The sequence below is a fragment of the Populus trichocarpa genome, chromosome 3 (genome assembly GCF_000002775.5).
Source record: "Populus trichocarpa isolate Nisqually-1 chromosome 3, P.trichocarpa_v4.1, whole genome shotgun sequence".
Lineage (NCBI taxonomy): Eukaryota > Viridiplantae > Streptophyta > Magnoliopsida > Malpighiales > Salicaceae > Populus > Populus trichocarpa.
Window position 1 is genome coordinate 8,266,248 of NC_037287.2, and position 22,573 is coordinate 8,288,820.

At 31.3% G+C, this 22,573-nt stretch overlaps 1 protein-coding gene and 1 non-coding gene across 10 annotated transcripts; one reads left to right on the forward strand and one right to left on the reverse strand.

Moving 5' to 3' along the window:
- Positions 1-7,701: 7,701 nt before the first annotated feature.
- Positions 7,702-13,601, reverse strand: LOC7478385 (protein MLN51 homolog). Of its 9 annotated transcripts, none has more exons than XM_024597572.2 (11): positions 12,702-13,600; positions 12,068-12,170; positions 10,930-11,971; positions 10,468-10,582; positions 9,936-10,058; positions 9,056-9,111; positions 8,898-8,940; positions 8,721-8,797; positions 8,569-8,646; positions 8,272-8,302; positions 7,702-8,165 (listed from the first exon to the last, which is right to left on the reverse strand). In XM_024597572.2, exons 1-8 carry the CDS (start codon positions 13,214-13,216, stop codon positions 8,755-8,757), a joined length of 2,040 nt encoding a protein of 679 aa, XP_024453340.1. In that variant the 5' UTR covers positions 13,217-13,600; the 3' UTR covers positions 7,702-8,165; positions 8,272-8,302; positions 8,569-8,646; positions 8,721-8,754. The 9 variants fall into 9 exon arrangements, with proteins under 9 accessions (XP_024453340.1, XP_024453338.1, XP_024453339.1 ...); XM_024597570.2 differs by having other exon boundaries at positions 8,246-8,302; XM_024597571.2 differs by having other exon boundaries at positions 8,272-8,333.
- Positions 13,602-20,765: 7,164 nt separating this feature from the next.
- TRNAR-CCU (transfer RNA arginine (anticodon CCU)) lies at positions 20,766-20,838 on the forward strand. Its single transcript has one exon. It is a non-coding gene; the product is annotated as a tRNA-Arg (tRNA).
- The last annotated feature ends 1,735 nt before the right edge of the window (positions 20,839-22,573 follow it).

Here is a 22,573-nt window from a genome sequence, read left to right on the forward strand (position 1 = left end):
TACCGGAAAGTGAAATTAAAAAACAAATATTTAATTAAAAAAACCCAAAACAAATGAATCAATCAACCAGTCAAACTCGTAACTCAAGCCATCAAATCAAGATAACTTTATAAAAAATAAATAAAAAAATTATAAAACCCTTAGACCAAAAAAATAACTTATCAAAACTGCAACTCGGATCATGAGATTGAAATAATTTTAAAAAAAGTAAAAAAAAAATACGATGCTTAATTTTCAACAAACTCAATGTTAAAGGATGAAAAAAAAATTTAATTAAAAAAAACGATCATAAAATGACTCGAACCAACCTGGATCACCCTATTAAACACGCAACCTGAATCATAAAATATAGATAAATTCAGAAAGAGCAAAAAAATATATATATTATAAAACCTCAATTCCAACAAATCTAATATTAAATATTAAAATTCACAAGGAAAAAAATAAATCCTTAAAACTGGTATATAACATTATGTGATTGAAGAAATCTTTGGTCCACTCCTTTGCAATGAAAAAACAAAGAAACTAGAGGCAAAGAACAATTACATTAACTACCACTCTAAAACCCTAGGGTTATTTATTATAGTTTAATTCACAGTGAAATATTTCTTGAGTTATAATAAAATAACCATTTTGTTTTTTCTGTTGATTTTTGAAGCTTAGTTTAAGGGTAAGATAATATTTTTATACGTGTAAAAATACTTTTTTAATTTTAAAATTAACAAAATTTAGAATAGTTGACCAAAGAGTTTCTTGATTTTTTCTAAATTTTTTAATAGTGAAAATACTTCTTTGTCCCTCAAATCAAAAAATTTGTGGCCAACTAGACAAGGGCTTTTTTAGTTTTTTGATTGTTATTGTACATTATAAATATGAAATTAACCTTGGATTAGATAAAAAAAAAAAAAACTTTGTATGTTGGAGTATTTTTGTACTTTTACACAATTATTTTTTTAATTGCCAAAGTCATTGTGAGACATTTTTGTATTTTCACAATGTTTATTAATTTTTAAATGAGAAAAGTTGTTGGCACATGTATTGTATGCGTCAGCATGTACGTGGCATCTAACATCCCTCAGTGGTCAAATATGGCCTTCCGCCATTTCCTTGGATGCTCCACTGCCTCCTCTTCCATTTAAAGGTGGTTGTATTGTCGCCTACAATTATTTATCTTTTTTTTCCTCTTCTTTTCTTTCTCCTTGCAGCTAAAGAACACCATTATCCTTTTTATTTGTTTTTGTGTCAATTTCAGTCCTCATTCTTTAAATTTATTATTGCGTTCTGATTTCTTTTATAGAAGTTTGTTTATTTTGCAATTGAGTCCTTCAATTACACTTTCTCATATGTTTGATTTTTAATTTCAATTCTCATTCTTTTAATTTCAGATTTCATTATGATACCTTTTATAGTTTCAGTCCTCATTCTTTTAATTTCTTATTTCATTCTTATTCTTTTGAAAGAAGTTTGTAGTTTTTCGATGTAGTCCTTCAATTACAATTTATTATTTGTTGTGTTTTAAATTTCAATTCTCATTCTTTTAATTTTTTTATTTTCATCTTATTCCTTTGATATAATATTTTTTCAATGCAATCCTTCAATTACAATTTTTCAAATGTTTTGCTTTTCATTTTGGTTCTTCTTTTTTAAAATTTTTATTTTTTTCTTGATCTTTTTATTGAATTTTTTTTTTGCTTTCAATTTCATCATTTAATCAAATTTTTTTTGTTTTATTTTTTCCACTTTAACCCTTATTTTTTTTATTTGATTTTTCTTTTGTTAAAGTTATTTTCCATTTCAATTTAACCTTCTAATTGAAAATTTCTATTTACCTTCTAATTAATTTTTTTTTCACCCTTAAGTTTTTTTAGATCATTTTGTGTAATTAATTTTTTTTCAAGTTTTATCTTTTGATATTTGATTTGTTGGAGATTTGATCCATATGATATTATCATCTACATTGATTTTCTATGGGCTTATATTAAAAAACATATTGAAGAAGCATGTATATCTAGTGTTTTTTTGGTAAACAAATTACAACATGCAGCGAAGCATGAATTTAATGGCTAGTAAAAAGTATTCTAGGTGCCTAGGGCTCCGGTGCGGGCTATATTACAAGACAATTACATACCAAAAAAAACTTAAAATCTTATTAGAACAGTAAAATTATTATTTTGCTCTTGTAAAATAAAAAAAATTCTTCTAACTTGGTCTTAGGAATAGAAAAATCTTTTCCATAAGATTTATTTGTTATTATTATATTTATTCAGGGCAAATCAATCTTTTTATATTATGACGGAACAATATAATGACTTATATATTCTTAAAAGTAAAAATAATTAAAACGGGGTTGGAAGGTTTTTTAGACTTTTTACATTTTAAACTAATAGTGTAATGACTTATGTACCATTAAAAGTAAAAAGAATTAAAACTAGTTTGAAGGGCTTTTCGGTCTTTTTTTCACTTTGAATGCACAATAAAATGATCATATTGCTCTTAATTACAAAAAAAAAACCTTATGGTTAGGGTCACTTAGGTATTTTTTATATGTTTTTTTTAATTATCTATTTAAATCTTATGGTTAGGGTCAATTAAGTCTTTGAACAGATCTAAAAATAATTAAAATAAAATGGTAGGTGTGTGCATAACACGTGCCATCAAGTGAGAGGCGCTTATGTTCTTTGAGTAGTCTATGTGACGCCACGCCTCCCAGAAGTCAAACACTGCCATATGTGACAATGTAGGAAGTGGCACATTGCCCTCTTCATTGTGGTGGGGCACGTGCTCACGATAGAAGTGTAGTTGGGTTCCGGTGAATTTTTTTTTTCTTTTCCTCTTTCTTTTCTCTCTTGTGGATTAGAAATTCATGCCAACCATTCCAAAAATAGATTATGTCCTCTAATTTGTATTTCTTGTAATTTTGGCTCTTATCCTTTTAATTACTATTTGTTTTTAATTTCTTCCTAAAATATTTTATTTCATTTAATTTTTGTATTTAATTTGACCATTATTCTTTTATTTCTATTTTTTTTTGTGTTTTATTCTTTTCTTGATTTTTCTTCAATTTCATTCTTTATCTTTCTCTATTTAATTTGTCAAGTTCGAAGGTCTTCGCGATGAAAATATTGGGTTTAAATTATCGGATTTCAGAGGACCAATCATCTTTCTCTATTTAATTTTTCAAAATTATTATGCATAAAACTACATATTGGTATAGATCTAAGACTTGCATGATCTTACGAAAAATGAGGGAAAAAAAAGACTTCAACAACATATTTTTTTTAATGACAGTAAGAACAATTCAAGTATGTACACACACAAGCTATAATCTTAACAACTGAATCTCTTATAATCAAATAAGGAAAAACCTCTATGCTAGCGGGCATGTTATGTAATGTTGTTGAACAATTCAGAAAGTACAAGTAGACAATAGTTTATATTAGTCGAGGTAGTGTTTTCGGGATGAATCATATCAATGAATAATGAGTTATGAGAGGTGTACTTAACTAATTATATTTTAAATTTGTTTTATAGAAATCACTAATTTAAATCTTATAAATTTTAAGGTCACTGAAGATTTATATAGTCATTAATTTCAAAATCCGTGAGATTAGTCGAGGTACGTGCAATCTGGCCCGAATATCTATATTAATAAAAAAAAAATACAAGTGTAAATATTGTTAGAGGGTTTTCTGGGCGAATACATTAATTTTGGTATGATTCTCTTATCATATATTGCCGTCTAAACAATGAAGAGTTATATTTTGAAGTCGTTTTTTTCATCTATTAGTGCGAAACTTACTTTCTCCCGGAATTTGGCATCTCTCTCGCCTCACCATAGGCAATGTAGTTAAGTTATCTCTTTTATTATTGTTTTAGGATAAAAAAGAAAAGAAAAGAAAAGGGATATAGCTAGAAAAGAAAAAATAAGAAGAAGCAAGGTTGTGTGATATACATGAATTTGTATGTTTTCTTTAAAAATTGAGGAATTTTATGTTACTCTGATTTTATTATAAAAAACCATCTAGAAATTATTGATATTATTTGTCTGATTTATTTGTAAAAAAATATATTTGCACTAAAAAAACATCATTTAGATTTTCAATATATGTTTTTCTTATGACCCCCCTGAAAAGGAGCAAATTGATTTTTTTTCTTAAAATTTTAATTACTTAAGAAGAAAAAATGTATCACGACAAAAAAGAAAATTGAAGAAATTAAATTTTGTGATATGAGTGATAAAAAAAAGATAGAATTTGAATATCTTAATTAAAGAAATTCTACTTGTAGCTATATTTTTTAGATAAGAATATAATATTAGCATTTAAGTAATATCATCATTTGTGTAAATTTAATTAGGGTTTTTTTTTGTTCTACCTAAGTAAAAAGTAGACCATAGAGTTAGATTAACAAACTATATAGTTAGAAGAATACCATCCTAATTATGTTAAATTAAGTTTGGAAATGATATTGAAAGGAAAAGAATTCATTTTGAAATAAGGAAATTCTTATCTCTAACATTAATTATATAATTACATAAATAAAAGTAACTCATTTTTATATATATTTGTTCTTTTAGACACCATTTGACATTGGATGTTTTTAAAATGTCATTTATTTTTAAAAATAAAATTGATGTTTTATTAGGTATTTTTAAATGATTTTGTATATAAAAGTATTTAAGATCATTGAAAAACATTTAAAAGACATCAATTTATACTTTTTGCTGTTATAGCATCAAAATTCTCTTTACTTTCATGGATAGTTTCAAAATTTAACTCTATGAAAAAGAGAGAATTACGGGGGTTATCTCTTGCGCTGATGTGGGAACAAGAAGAGTAAGCACAGCCCATGCTGCGAGAGTGATGGCCTGGCGACGAAAAGTTGAAGATGCAATCTTTCAAACTTCTTAAAGCACTGGTGACCAGTAATATGAACTTGAAATCAAAAAGGTTTGTTTTCTTTGTGGTCTCAGGTTTGAGCCTTGTGGTTGCTCATATGATGGCCACTGGAGGCTTACATGGTCGTTAACTTCAGGGCCCGTGGGATTAGTCGAGGTGCGCGCAAACTGGCCCGGACACCCAAGGTAAACTTAAAAAAAAAAAAAACAACGTTGTCAGGGGAGATGGCACACGAGAGGAAGCAGCCTTTGTAGCAATCATCAAAAGAGGCTGTGCACTGTCCTGCAAGCAAAACCACGACCAAAAACACCACATAGAGAGACCCAATCCGCCTTGCCTCCATTGTCTTCTTCTTCCTTTTCCCACCGAGAGATTATCATTATATTGAAACAAAACGAGGTTGATTGGTGCAGCACTTTTTATGCCTCCATAGGGCTTTATAGAGGACTACCTTGTCCAAGTAGTGGTCCTTTTGTGCTCAACTAGTTATTCCAGCCATGGAAACTGAAATATGAAATGTACTGGGTCATTGGTCCGATCAATTGTTTTTTAATATAATTTTTTTTTCCATTCAAGTATTGTTAGTATGTTTTTTAGTATAATTTTTAAAAAAAAAATCAAGTGGAGATTAATTTAATATGAATCGGTCAATTTGACGGGTCCAAAGATAACTTGGATAACCATTAAAAACATAGTTTGACTAAAATAAATAAATTCAAGATGGTATCTTTTTTTAAAAAATATTGAGACGAAAACATATTAGATTGACTCGGGTAAACCCAAGTTAATCTGTCAAATCCTTGATTGGGTCATGAGACCGTGATAATTCTATAAAAAATAAATTAAAACAAATTATAAAACTCAATTCCCAATCAATCTGATTTTGAAGGATGAAATTGGAAAAAAAATGACTCGAGTCAACCTGAATTAACCCATCGTGACCCCGGTCATGAGACTGTGATAACTCAATAGAAAACAAATCAAAATAAATTATGAAACTCAATTCCCGATCAACCCAATATTAAAGGATGAAATTAAAAAACAAATCAATTAAAAATGATCTTAAAAGCCTGAGTCAAGCACATGATAACCTGACAAACCTACAAATTGGGTCATGATACCGAGATAATCTTATAGAAAGCAAATGAAAACAAATTATGAAGCCCTACTCAACCTCATATTGAAAGAAAAATTAAAAAAAAATCCATTAAAAAAAGGACTGAAGAAAAATATCAACTCGACTAACTAAACTCACAACTTGTGTCATCAGATTGAGATAATTTAATCGAAAATAAATCAAAATAAATTATAAAATAAAATATTAGTAAACTCAACATTAAATGATGGAATTGAGAAAAAAAGCTAAAGTAGAAAAAAAAAAAACTCAAAGCATGCTTTAATAAATAGTGCTATGTGAACAATAAATTTATATTCTCTTTTGCTTTTTATTAATATATGTATTTGGATGTAAAAAGTATATACATGGATTTGAATTGGAAAAAAATATATTTAACATTTTATAGTTTGGTCTATATATAATTACTGGGTATATTTTGAAAAATTATCATTTACATCCTAAATAAAAAAAGCTAACAAAATAATTAAATTACCCTTCTATGTATATTAAATATAAAATGACCAAACATTACTCTGAAAAATTCCCCATAGTTTTTTTTTTTAATTCTTGTTAAAGTTACGGATTCATGTGCGAAATCACAAAAAAATTTAATAACGAAAGTAAGTCAAATTTCGTAAGAAACTAACCACTGTCCTAAATCATATATATGCTAGCTCATTTATTTCTTGAACTACTTGATAATTTAATAATGTGAAGGATCAAGGATAAACATATATCTAAAATTTTAATATAGATAAAATAAAATATCCTAATCATTAAGTAATTGATCGAAAATAAGATAAAAAGTAAAATCTTGATTATTAGATTATATTTGATTTTAATTCATGTTTGATACTTTCAACAATTAATCTTCAATGTAATGTATCTATAACAATTTTATTTACAAATTTTGACCCCAAAATTTCTTATTATCCTTGTTAAATAAATTAAAAATAAACATTTAACGACTACATATCTTCAATGTCATCCATTAAAACAGTGATTCTGGTTCCCCCAGTGAGCTCCACCTAATTTTGAAAAAGCTCTTGTATGGTCTTGGTCCCACCATGGCATGTTGATGCTCTACAATTTGGTATTACAAAATGACCTATCTGTCACGAGAATTACTGAATTCCTACACTCAATCCCGTAACATGTTCTTCTTCTTAACAAGAATCAAACAATAATAATAGTAATCATCGTAATAACATCTTATCTTTTTTCCCCTCAATGTTTTCTATTTTAGATGCTTACACATTCATGATTGAAGTATGAAGCCTCATTATATTTCTCTGATTACAAAGCAAATTTCCAAAACAAGTTTAAAAAATAACTAAACAGGAAAAAAAAAATTGGGTCGTTAAAGAATAAAATTAAAAAAAAATAATTTTATTCTAAATTAATTAATATTCAAGAATGAAATTAATAATAATAATAATAAGTTATTAGAAAGTAAAATTAAAAAACAAATATTTAAGTTATTAGAAAGTAAAATTAAAAAAATTAAAAAATTACTAAGTCTCAATTTTGTCATATATAATGTTGAATATTGAAATTAAAATACAATTACATAACATAAAAAAAAAATATTACGCTACAATTCTCAAAACAACTTATGAAGTATGATATTAAAAAAAAACATCAACAAAAATTGAAAAAAAAAATTATAATTTATTCACACATTAATTATTAATAAAGTTAAGAACTTATAAAGCAACATGATTAAATAGAAAGAAAATACAGCACATATTTGTCATAATAAAAAAGACGGAATATTTTAAATCATAACCTCATTCCACTGCTTAGAAGAGGACATGTCCCCACAAAGACGAGTCCACTAAACAAATAATCTCTACCCGCATGATTTCAGCAGGAAGGCAGTCCTGAACCAAACAAAAAAATCTAGCATAGAGAAAAGGAACCCTCAAAACCAGACTTTACTGATCAACCAGCCACATACATGAAAGACGGATAGAAATACTCAAATACCAGCTGCTTTGTAAAAGCAAAACTCAAAGTCACCGACCAAACACCTTCTGCACAACAATTCTTGTTTTTTTTTTTTTTACCAATTTTTTCGTATATAGTTTTTGGAGAAGCCCGCATACATTTCTCCCAAGCTTCACTAATAAACCAAGCCACAAGAAAACCTGAAAACATCATATTACATAATAAATATACGTTTGTCCAACAAAACATAAGAATCCAAATCTTTCTGATGCATTCATACCACAAGTTTAAACAACAAAATGCCACCTGCCAAGCCACAGTTATGTTCTCCAATTGACTGCAGCAAGAACAGGTTTTTTGTTACATAACTGCACGATTCACAAACCAGAAGTAGTGATGAGAATAAACAATAAATAAAAGGGCACCTTAGGTGGAGAATAATAATTTAACTTGCAAAATTGTAAGGTACTTGTGTTTTTTGTTCAGAAGATGAAAGGAGGAAATAATCTGACTTTTGTCTTATTTTAAATAAATTAAAATTTAAAAATAACCGAGACACAACCACACGTGAAAAGGATAATCAGAGGCTAAAATAGTGGTTACCTAGAACATCCTGGGACATACTGTGGCCCAAAGCCCTCCAGAATAAAAGCTATAGATCACAAAGGGCCTCATAAAGGCCTGCATCAACATATATAATCACATCTAAGAATCTCACAACACAAACAAATAAATTTGACTGGGCAGAATTTAACCTTTATCTGCTTATTCAAACACACTCCATTTCATCTAAGTGCTTGTACTTGGCTGCTTAAAATCCATCTCTGAGTATCTACAGACACAAAATGAAATCATCAATGACCTAAACAAAGAACCAAGGAGAGAAGCAAGGGGGTAACAGAAGGCAAAAGAGCTTAGCAAATTCAACTTGCCTGCGAGGTTTTTGTCGCTGTCCAAATTCATCACTTGCAAATTCTGCACAGAAGACAATGTTTCATATCAACAGTAACAATCAATGACAAGGCATGTTAAAAATAAAGTCAAACAGAATCAAAGTTATAGCAACAGAAACATTAAAATTGTTCCTTACCAGGTCTCTGTGTATTCTTCCATTCATTATTGGGTATATTAGTACTACTTTCTTTGCTGCAAAGGAAAACAGCCATTAGAACTGGTCTGGCTACGTGTACAACAAAATAATCCCTTTTCAGTCATGAAGATGAAGCAACTTAGCACAAGCAAAATGGAAAGCAAAAACATGCTAAGAGAAGAACATCAACACAGAAATGAAAGTAAGACTGAGAGAAATTGATATCATGTAACATTAATTTCAGTAAGTGTCCCATAAACACTTTAAATGGTAAAAATAATAAATCAACCAGCAAAATACCAATTTCCAATTAAATTTCAAAATCTTGAAGGTAAATGATCTAATAGAAAAGAGTTGCAAATAAATTGACATGACAAAACACAAACTGAACTCTAGCATTCTTGAGTCACCCTTTAAACAAATAGAAGCAATGAATCATGTAGGAATGACTAAAGTGCTCACACCATTAAGCATTCTACCGCTACAAAATTCTCTTCAAAGGTAAAAAGGTGTTCTAAATGGGAAAAACAATACAGGCAGATCACACTGCCAAACTTAGAAAAGGTTAGCATCCATCATGTATTTGCCGGATAGAATACAGAGGAATCCTCAATTTAGTCCATAACCTTTATAGTCCTTCTCAATTAAGTCCCAAAATAAAAGAATTTATCAATTAGGTCCCCAATGTTTCACCCACTGCCCCATTGGGTCCTTCTGTTAACATCTGTTTTTTTCTTTTTGTCGTTATGTGTAGCTCCTGCAATAATGGTATTGTTTTGCAGAATTTTTTATGGAAAAATTACAAACATGGATTAAAGGACCCGATGAAGAATTCAACAAAACATTTAGAAATATAGCACAATGACAATTTGCTACCAACCTTGAGGAACCCAAGGAAGATGTTTTCCCAGATGGGCGAGCATGATAAGCACCATCAACCGAAATATAAGGTGAACAATATGTAGCCCCTAAAGCTCCAGCAGCACCAGCCAGAACTGGTAACCTGAACATCATTAAAACAATTCATTATTTGCGTGTTATGATATAAAAGAAAAGAAATCCCAAAGAGAGTACACATAATGGATTTAGCACAGAAGGAGCCCCTACAATAAACGTCATCTGGCACCAATTTGCTTCAAGATATATAGAAAACTATTACACGACAATTAAAAACACCATTGTGTTTATAAAAGAGGAAAATAAGCAATCGGTTTCTTTTCTGTATTTTTATTTTTTGGAATAGCTGAATCACAAAAATCTTATTGCACCAATGACAATCATCCACTTCATCAGAAGCATCAATTTGCCACTTAATGGGACATTGACAGCACATCCCCGGACCATGCAAGATCCAAGGTAAAACCAAAAATCTGTCAGCCATAATGCAGTTATGTAATGAAGATTCAGCATACCATGTCATTTCAGAATTCCCTAAGCCAAGTTGAGGCTGAGCAACATATCCAGGAAATGCCATGCCAACCGCAGGAACTCCAAGACCACCAGGATGCTGACCACCAAATTGCATAACTGCATGCCAATCAACCACCGTAACAAAATGAGTTATTTAGACACCAATATACAGAACGGAGTTCTTAGCTTCCTTGAAAATATAAAGCATGGTCTGGACACACTAAAACAGCTGATAATAAGAAAGCTATAGCTACAAGGGATACCTTAAGATACCAAACACATGGAAAAGAAGAAAAAACAATACGAAAACCATATATATGATTTAAGAAAAAGTGCAAGGCTAAAGCATTGACATTGGCGTCTCTCTCACTAGCATGATGAAAGCTCCTGGCATTGAAATTGTTTTTTCTTCTTTGTTACCTTTTAGAGGAAAAAAAGGTGAACCAAAAAAAAAAAAAATGTACCTGGCAAAAAGGTTGGTGTTCCAGAGAAGTTCTGATCACCATGCCCAACACTAATATTCCCTGTGGCTCCCACAACCTGTGTCCCACCATAAAGAAAAGATCCTCTTCCATTTCCTTGAATTATGCCTTTTCCCTTTCCAACCAATGCATTTCTGGATTTACTTGATTCCACAGCAGCCTCTGCTTCAACAGCTTCATAAGAATTTTGTGACAAAGCAGTTTTTGGTGGAGAAGAGGCTGGAGAATCGCTACTAGGATGTTGGACTAACTGCTGGGCAGAAGGTTGAATACGGTTTTGAGCAGGAATTCGCTGAAGAGAGTGGATCGGCGCAGTGGGAGAGGTTTTGTTGATTTGGTTCTGCTGCGGAGCTCCCTGGTAAGTCATCTGGCTTGACATGGCTGCACTCCTTCCTTGAGCCCTGGATTGTGAAGATGTAATAGAATTGACCACAGAAGATCCAGAAGGTGGCATTTGCATATTGCTCAAAGGCTTTCCTGCTGCCGGAGTGATGGAATCGTCAATATAAAGCTTGTCTATTGAAACAGAGTCGGCTATATTCTTCCCCCGCACCAATGCACTGTGTTGTTGCATAGGAAAATTCTCATCTATAACAGGAGTGCGAAGATTCTTGCTTGTGCTTGCACCATGTATATCCCTTTTTTGACTTGAAGTGATGTCTTTATTTGAAGATCCGGAAGGATAGAAGGGAGGAGAAGCAGAGCTCAAGCTTGAATGTTTTCTAGTGGGCAATTCATCAGATTCTGTATTTGACAAAGATGTCAAAATTCTCCCTGAACTACCATGTGAACGTTTCTCAAGGGGTTTCCCAGGCTGTTTGTTTTGCACTGGAGGCGTCTCTCTGCGACTCTTGAAAGTAGATTCAAACTTTCTGGGTCCTCTCCCTCTCACAACTTTTGGTGCCTGGTTCTGATTGTTACCATCGCTGAATGAGTTAGACCTGTTCCGTCTGGCATATCCCCATTCTGGACCTCGACTTTTACCACCACGGGCCCGAAAATTACCTTTAGCAGTCCTCCTTCCCTGAATTATTATGAGTATAGTTTCAGTAAGAAACAACAGAGAAAAAAGAAGAAAACAGACACTCTCATAAAATATATTTTTGTATAAAATGATCACCTGTTCATAATGCCTTTCCTGCGATGTCATCTCCTCAAACTTGTCATGCCCCCATTTCTTATCATCTTTGGACTCCCACAAATTCCTTCCACCAAAGGTTCGCCTAAACCAAGTACAGGTTAATCTTAGAATTACTTATTTTAACAAGTGAAAGGAGGTGGCACACTTTCATTCAGAAATTCACAGTAACATGACGTATTGGAAATGCTTCCATATGAATATAAAAAGCAAAAAGAAAAGGTACAGAAAGCTAGATGTGAAAAACAACTCCTTATCCAACATTTGTCCTGGTTTTTCTGTATAAACCAGGTAAGACTCATCTACCTGAACAATGGTCTAGAATTATAAAGCAAAGGGAATTGCACACCAGGATATCAGAACAATGGATCCCTAGTTAAAGGAAATATAGATACGTGTTTAAGCATACAATACAAAACCACAAAGAAGAAAAGGAACTGACTATTAAAGTTTAGAGGCTTGTGCATGTCAGCATAATACTACTCTGAACAAGCTCTACACTAGAAATTGAGCAAAGCTACCATAAATCAACTACAGCTGAATAAAAGAAGAAAAAAAAGGTGTTTAAACAAAACAAATATCTTGTACCGTAAAACTACACCAATGTCAGTCATACCTGTGCCGACCACCAGCACTGTCCCTAAACCTGTCATCGTGCATGTAAAAAGCCCCAGCAGTAGGCACCGCAAAAGGCTGGTTCCCCTTCTTCCCCTCTTCCCCTTCCTCCCCCTCCACTTTCTCCTCTCCTCCCACCTGCTCCTTCCTCCCCTCGATGTCCTTCTCCCTAACCTCAACCCCAGCATTGCCGCTGCCTCCTACTCCCTCCTTATTCCCTTCTTTCCCTTCCTCTTCTTCATAAACCTCTTCTTCCTCTTCATCTTCAAAAACACCATCTTCTTCATCTTCCTCTTCATTTAATGCCTCTTCTTCGTCGTCGTCATAGTCTGCAGCGCCACCCTGACCGTCAGATTCATCGGAGTGAATTGGAGCCCTCCGATTATTTCTAGGCTTCTCTTCTCCTTCACCTTCCTCGTCGTCGCTCGCAGCTTCTCTTCTTCTCCTTACAAGCAATCGCTTCTCTTCCTCGGGATCACTCTCATATACAATTTCCTCCTCGCCAACCTTAGTCATTATTACAAAAAACTAAAATTTCAAATTTTCACGATGTGGTCCGTCAATCAAAACCACGACAACAAAAGATACTCTCAGTCGAATCAAATCCCTAAACGCCGCAAAGAAAACAGAAAATCTTTCCAGAGAAAAAAAAACTTCCGAATTAAGAAATTGAGAGTCAAACAGAACGAGCGAAAGCCCTAGTCTGCGAACCAAAAGCAAATTCGTGGAATATCAAAGGAAACCGCAACTCTTAGAACCCTAAATTTTGTAAGGGGGACTAGAGTTTTACTGGATTTGGATCCAGGTGCTCTGAATTTGAAAACCCTAGATTCTGAGAAAAGAGAGATTTGGGGGATTCATTAGTGTAATAAATAAATATAAATTCAATAAACAGAGGGAGAGGAGGGGACTATCACACCGGTTATGGCCCAGCCTAGCGACTTTAGGCCCCTTTGCAGCAGATCAAGTAGTTTTTCTTTAAATTTTGATTTTTTTTATAAAAAAAAATATATTTTTAGTTTTTTTTTGGAATATTTTGATTGACTAATATTAAAAATAAATAAAAAATAAAAAATATTATTTTGATACATTTTCAAACGAAAAACATTTTAAAAAGCAACATCAATTTCACTCTCTGTTTAGTATTGTGGTAGTTTTTGTGGTTGTGGTTTGAAAAAAATTATTTTATAAAAAGTACTTTTAATTGAAGTTAATTTGGTATTTATGTATGTTTGGTTAAAACTGTGGTTGAAATTGAGATTGAACAAAAAGTAGTTTAATGTGTTTGGTTAAAAATGCTTTTGAAATTGAGGTTATAAAATAATTTAAAAATATATATATTAATATTGATGGTTTTTAATTTAAATATTGTAGATCTAATTATTGCTATTACATCATGAAATAAATAATACTTTATATAAAATATTTTTTATTGTTTTATTAAACTATCTACAATTCCATCATGTATGATATACATCCGACAAAGAATATAGTTTTCTTGGTTTCTTAATAGCGTAACAACTTTTTTACATCAGGTAAAATATAATCAGGAACAAAATTGGGATTGCGATCAAATTCTGAAAATGCTACGTCATCAAGCGATCTCCGTCTAATTTATGTAGTGTCATTGAATAATGTTTAACACTAGTTTTTCAAATAAAACACAATTAAAAATAAAAAATAATTTTTATTTTATTTTACTGGATCGGACCCGGTTCAATATATTTTTAACTTTGGACCAGACTCGATCCGCCCGGAACAGTGGAGAATGTCTTCACTGTTCACTGAACAGTGGAGCATGGTACAATGTTCATGTGATTCCTCCGCGCAAGAAGCAGCAAAGAGCTGCTTTCTTAAACCTGCGACACAACCACGGTTTATGGTGGGTCCTACTAATAAAAAATTGTGTTTTTTGCTTAACCAAACAACAATATATGTAGCTGCAGGTGAACCTCACCCACAACCACAATACCAAACGGCCACTTAAATGTGTTTTGGAATTGCGGTTTGTGAAAGAATTAACCCATGACCCCTCAAACTTCTTATACTTGCAGTCGACTTCTTAAACAACAGAACTTTACAAGAACCTCAACAATAGATTTCAATGCTTTAGAAGGATAACTACTAGCCTTTCAAATATTCAAATTACATGATGATGATAAGATATATGCAACTAGTCTATATTTTTTTTATTTAACAAAGACTCTAGAATAGATAATAATATATTGTACTAAACCATTATTTCTAGTAAAGACTTCAAAACATAAGGAAATTTTACATGGTATTAGAGTCACTCATAAGACCACTATCCATTTTCTTTTCTTTTCTTTTTGATCCACAATAGCCTCTCCATCTTTTTCTACTTCCAGTGTCACCTTCAACACTCCTATTACTCCAAAATTTTCCAATCTTCTCACGACAATCAATGTCAAACGTAATTCTTCAAATTATCTTGTCTGGAAATCACAGGTTCTGCCCTATTTCAAAGGCTAAGATGTTTTTGGCTACCTTGATAGTATTATATCACCACTGCCTTCTGAACCTATTATCTCTTCTCCCACTAACAATATTATCACTACCACTCATAACCCTCTTTATGATCAATGGTTGCGCCAAGATTCTTTGATTCTAGCTACCATTAACTCTTCTCTCACTAAAGATGTTCTCACCAAAGTCTTCTCCTACACAACTTCTCGTGAGGTATGGCTTGCCCTTAAACGTAGTTTCTCTTCTTTTTCTCATGTAAAAACCATCCAAGTTCATATACAACTTGCCAATACAAAGAAAGGTGTAATGTCTGCTCAATCTTATTTCCTTCATATCAAACGTCTGTTGGATGAACTTGCTCTCGCCGGACAACCTTTAACCTGTGATGATATCTTCACTTATTTCCTTGCTAGCCTTAGTCAGGAATATGATTCCTTAGCTTCAATGGTCTCATCTTGTCCTGATCCCATTACACTGGAGGAATTCTATTACTTACTTCTTCTTTGCGAGTCCCGCGTCACTCACAACAATCAGCTTGTAACACTTGTTGCCTTAGTCCATCTTGCTTCTAGACAACCTCTAGTGCATTCTCCATCTCAATTTTGATAATCTCTTGGTATGCACACTCGTGGTTGAGGACGAGGTACTCGACTTTCCTACAGAGATACCTCTCAATCCATTTTTGTTATCTATTAGGTATGTTTTAAACAAGGCCATATTGCTAGTAAATGTTATCATCGTTTTAATATCTTCTATCAAGATCAGTAACCTCGTCAGCCGCAGCTTGAAGCCATGATTGCTGCTCAATTTCCATCCAATGAGAATGATTGGTATCCCGACATAAGAGCCACCAATCACCTTACCAATGATGGTATCAATCTTTATATTTCCATGAACAGCTATGATGGCCAGGATTATATTCAGGTGTCCAATAATGTAGATCTAAAAATAGTAAGGAGTGGCACTTTCATTTTTTCTTATCCTTTCAAATCTTTTGTTTTTAACAAACTACTTCTTATGCCTGAAATTCATAAAAATATTCTTTTTGTTCATCATTTTTATCTTGAAAATAATGTTTTTTTTTTAATTTCATGTTTCTTTCTTGTGAAGGATTATTTAAGGAACATCCGGCATCATGAACCACTCAGTAATGGTCTTTATAGCTTTTCTACATTCATTACATATCTTCAGCCACAAGATTTCTCTGGTGTTCGCGTGTATGCTTCTCTTTAGCTTCGTCATCTTGGTCATGCCTCTCTTCATGTCATTAATAAAGCTATTTATTTATCTATAAAAACTAACAGTTCTTCCATTTGTTCTTATTGTCAATTGGCCAAGAGTCATACTTTGCCTTTTAAACTTATGCATGTGTCTATTTCAAAACCCTTGAAGTTAATTTATTCTGAAGTTTCGGGACCAACCCCTCTCTTGTCTACTTTTGGTGCAAGTTATTACATTAGCTTTTTAGATGTTGCTACTAAGTTTCTATGGTTGTTTCATTTAAAAATCAAGTTTGATGCCCATCAGATATTTATTCTTTTTCAAGAAACTATGGAACATCAATTTAATAGCAAAATTAAAACACTTTAATTTGATTTGGGTGATGAGTTTCGTAGCCTTAACACATACTTACATCATTAAGGCATTCAAAATAGAATCACTTATCCTTATAAGCACCAACATGCTGATGTCATTAAAAGACATCACAAGCAAATTGTTGAGATAGATCTAGCATTACTTGCTCATTCTCATCTACCCTAAATTTTTTGAGAAGATGTATTTCACTCTGCTGTTTTTATCATTAACAAACTACCAACCCCAATGATTCATAATAAATCCCCTTTTGAAATGGTCCATCATTGAAAACTATATTACAATTTTTTTAAGAGCTTCTAGATGTGCCTACTAGCTTTATTTGTGTCCTTATAATCAACACAAAATGGATTTTTGTTCAAAAAGTTGCATATGTATTAGTTATAGCATTACCCATTGTTGTTACAAATGTCTTGATGTTTCTATTGGCAAAATGTATGTCTATTGTCATGTCATCTTTGATGAATATATTTTTCCTTACCAAACTCCTACACTAGTCCAGTAACCTTCTCATACTCCTTTTATTAATCTCCTTCATCAGTTAAATATGTCTTAGTCTGGTGTTGCACCTTCTACAGGTATTACACCTTCCTCAACATCTATATGCCCTCTCTCTATGAATTCATCGTCATGTCTAAACAATTCTATTCATGTTACTACGTTTTCCCCTATCAGAGATGTTGTTGTTGCTACACAATCTGAAGACCAACATTCATTTTCATTATCCATTGCCCTACTTTAAATGACTCACAATGTCTATCTTATGATCACTCGCAGCAAAAACAACATTCACTAACCTAAATTGATTTCTAACTCCCACGCTCGCTATCTTATTCTCAAAGTTCTCATGTCTACATTTCAGTCTAATGACTCAGAACCTTCCTGCCATTCTGAAGCTGTCAAACATCCATATTGATTGGAGGCCATGAACAAGGATTTTGATGTCTTATTATCTAATGACACTTGGATTTTAGTTCTTGAATAATATACTACCAATATCATTGGTTGTAAGTGAGTATACAAAATTAAACGCAAAACTGATAGAACGATTGACAGGTACAAAACCAAGTTGGTTGCTAAAGAGTTTCATCAATAAAAGAGCATTGATTTGGGGGAGAATTTCAGCCTTGTTGTCAAACCAATAATAATCTGATTGATTCTTTTCTTTATAGTCTCACATGGTGGCATATAATACAAATTGATGTGCAAAATGCCTCTTACATGGTATTCTCAATAAACTTGTCTACATGGCTCAGCCTCCAGGTTTCATTCACCATTAGCTACCTAATCATGTTTGCAAATTAAATAAGTCTCTATATGGACTTTGTCAGGCCCCAAGGGTTTGGTTCTCTAGGTTGACTAACAAACTACAAGCCATTGGCTTTATCGGCAGCAAGACTGATCATTCACTTTATGTTTATCATTATGGATCTATCACCATCTATTTATTAATCTATGTTGATGGCATAATCTTAACTGACTCAAGTGTTCATTCTATTAGCAGTGTTATTCTTTTATTATAGAAAAATTTTGTTGTTAAAGATATAGGTGACCTAGGTTTCTTCCTAGGCATTGAAGCCATACAAAAGGATCATGACATGTTCCTATCTCAATAATATTATATATTGGATCTTTTTGTTAGAAACAAAATGGACAAGGCAAAGCCATGCATTACCCCAATATCCCCATCACAGCCTGACATCAATTCTACTCGCAATTTATTTTCATGACCTACAGTTGTATTGTAGTGTTGTTTATGGCCTACAATATTTGTCACTTACCTGACTTGATCTTACATTTGCTATCCATAAAGTGAGCAAACATATGCATCATCTTATGAAGGTGCATTGGGCCACATTCAAATGAATCATGCATTATTTAAAGCACATTATACATCATACTTTGTTGATTTAACCATCATTTACTCTTTAGCTTCAGCTTCAGATTTTTAGTGATGTCGATTCGGCAGTAGATCGTGACAACAGATGATCCATTGGAGCTTACTATGTCCATCTAGGCTCTAACTTGATTTCTTAAAGTTGAAAACAGCAACACACAATTGTTTGACGTAGCATAAAGGAAAAATACAAAGCTCTCGCTAACACTATTGTAAAAATTCAATGGCTAAAATCTATGCTGATTAATCTTCATATTTCAATTCCTCCCTCTCTGATTCTATGATGTGAAAATTATTCGATGGTTAAAGTCTTTGATTTTATGATCTTTAGGGAAGGGAGAGAGTCACTGGAAAAATTATTTAGAGAGAAAGCTTTGAGTGGTCAGATTTTAGAAACTAATGACTTTGATCTCGGTATCTATAAATTTGTCTTTGAGAGAAGAACTTAATAAAAGAGGTTTGCACCTTGAATGATGTCAAAAAGTAGACTACAACTCAATAATTTTTTTAAAAACAAAATAGTTGGATTTTGAGTTTTTGGGGTGATTAACATGTGTTTTATAGTTGAAAAGGGGTTATATAAGTTCATGGGATGTTTTGTTTTTCATTTTTTAGATGAAGAAATAGTTGAAATGTAGGTTATTGTGGTCTGAAAACTTGGACCTTGATTTTCTGGTCACCAAAATTGTCTCTGGTAACTAAAAAAAGATGACAGATGAACGTTACATCATCTTTGTTGGTTAGTGACGTGTTGTTCATAATTTTTTTTAAAATAAAAATGGGACAGACAACATGTCATCCACCTTTTAAAATAAAAAAAAGAGGTGCCTAGGTCTTGAGATGGGTTAGGCGCGCATGTCCGCCCATGTATGCCTGACCCATCAATGTTTTTAATCATATTTTTCTCACTTTTCATTTTTCACATTTTATATTTGAATAAGTGTTAAATAAATTTATTTAAATGATTTAAATAATTATTGAAATAGTTTTTATTTTTAAATAATATTATCATCTTCTGTGGTGATATTAGAGATTTATTTTTTTAATAATTATATATGAATTCAATATGCATAGTTTTATAGAAGCAAATGAAATATCTATTCTTACAGTTTTTATTGTAATTTTTTTATATGATTCTTATCAACATTATTATTTTTTAATATATTCATGTCAAAATTATGAATTAATTATTTTGTAGTTTTGTCTAATTAAAACTTGCTTAGAAGATTATTATATGTTTTTTTTTTAGATTCCAATAAGAAATATTTTAAAAAAAAACATAACATATTAATAAGATAAGAGAAAGAGGCATTGATTAAAAAGATATGTGTTTTTATCCTAATTTTAAATTGCTAGAATTTTTTGGATATATGTAATAAACAACACACAGTTAATGGGAATTATACTTTTTTAAAAAAAAATACATTAACAAGGAAAATTATATTTTTTTCAACAACATTTAAATTATTACATATGTTTTGAAACTCCATTCTTACAGTCATATAATTAAATAAAAGAAAATTTTAAAGAACATCCCACTTTTCATCTTATAATTTTTACTTTATTTCATTAAACACATGAAATAACTTTTCAATTATCCATTAATTTTTTTATGCAAAAAAAGCAATTTACAATACGAACATTCTTCTTTTAAATTAATAAGAGATATTGTTTTTTTAAGAATTATTTCAAATCATTATTCTTTTTTTCAACATTGATTTTAATTTCGTACAGTTTGTATGCACTAAACAACCAGCGAATATACTCACAGTGAAAATGGCGAATGCCCACCAGGCAACAAGAATAATAATAATAAAAAAAAAAAAAAAAAAACAATATGGCTTCACTGTCACAGCTAGTTGTTTTAAGGTATTTGGTTTCACAATCAAAAGGCAAACTGTTTAACAATCTGCCAATTTGCTTTTTCCCAATGCTCTGATGAGTTACGAAGACATGAACTTTTACCCTTGTGATTTGCAATCCCAATCAGTTTCACTTTCATCTCCGAGGAAGGTAATCCGGCAATATTTTAAGATATCCTCGGTGGGATTAAATAAGTTAATTAAGTAAGCCGATTTACAGCATCAAGCGCCTGTAGCTCAGTGGATAGAGCGTCTGTTTCCTAAGCAGAAAGTCGTAGGTTCGACCCCTACCTGGCGCGTGAGTATCTTCTTTTGTCCAGTTGGGCTTCATGTTTTGCTGAAACCTGGAAGGAAGATATTCTTTATCTCTTATATATATATATATATATATATATATATATATATATATATATATATATATATATATATATTGAAGTAAGGAGATAGTCCCAAGGACTTAGTAAAATAAACTATATAATTCCAAAATGAACAAAAAAATTCAGATTTCTAAAATAAAATCACGTACTAACTAGTTTTACACTAGCAAACATAATTTTTAAACCGATAGTCGGATTGGACTGAAATTTTATGTGGAATCATTTGATATATGATTTTACCTTGAGTTAAGACTTTTGAGAAATATATATATATATATATATATATATATATATATATATATATATATATATATATATATATATATATATATACTGTCTTTCCTGTTTTACAGACTTATCATTGTTTCACAATAATATTACTAATTCTTAATCGGGGTTTACACCAACATTCTCTTTTTTTTCATATAGTTCTTTCTTAATTTTTATCCTTCATTTCCATTATAATTCTTTGGAATTATCCTCATTCTTAAAACACATTCATTTAAATTTTTTCTAATTCTTCTGTCGGTGAAACTCGTTATGGGTTGTATTGATGTTATGAATTTTAAGTTAAAATTCATAATTCTTATTTTGACATAAAATTCATAATTCTCATTTTAATGTAAACAATATCTTTAAATTTATATATGGAGGTCATTCCCCCAATTTCACATCACATTATTTTTATTTCCATCATTATCTTTTTATTTCCATCATTTATCTATATTTTTCCATTCTGAGTTTCCCTTACTCGTCAAGGCCTTATTACACCTGGTCTTATATCGTGGTTTACAAATACATATTATGTTCTTTTCTTTGTGAAATGAAGTAATTGTTCTCATATACTAAGATATGAGGGATACTTGAAACTAATATATAAATGCTTGTCAAATGACATGTTTACTTAAATTACTTACATGAGAATTCTTTATGGAGAAATCACTTATGTCCATGGAAAGACTCACGTGATAGTTGTGTAAGTGATTTTTAGACTTGAAATCACTAAGTTATCTTATATAGAGAGTGTTATATTTTAATCCTGCTACATGTTGTCCTAATCAAGGGTAACAAATGAGCATATATTAGGTATAACATGAACTATATGAAGGTATTTAAGTAATCAAGAGAGGATTCATCACCCTTGATGAATTATGAAAAATGAAAAATGCTTTATTTGTTCTTAAATAGTATTTGATTGTAAATCCTAGTGTAATGTAAAATGAGATTTGTAAAGAGTTTCAAATCTTATTCAAATAATCAATGACTATAGTGGTAAGAACAAACATGATTTCACATAATAAACACACTTCATGTTATAATATCTAAATTAAAATATTATTGATGAAAAAATAATAATTATATTGAAAAACTGGTCAATTAAAGATTAAATTAAATCACTTATGATTTTTCTAATCTTTAAAAAATCATGATAGATTGTTAGACATCATACTTGATTTTCATATATATATATATATATATATATATACACAATCTAGGAAAACATCAAGATACAAAGTGCTCATGATCCTATTTTACAAACTAAAGCATCATCCTGTTTCTACTCTTCCGTATTATTTTCTTCGAATTTGCCGGAAAGCTTTTATTATTAGAGAAAGATCGCAAGGGCTGAAAGAGTTTTTGGCAAATCAGTTGAATA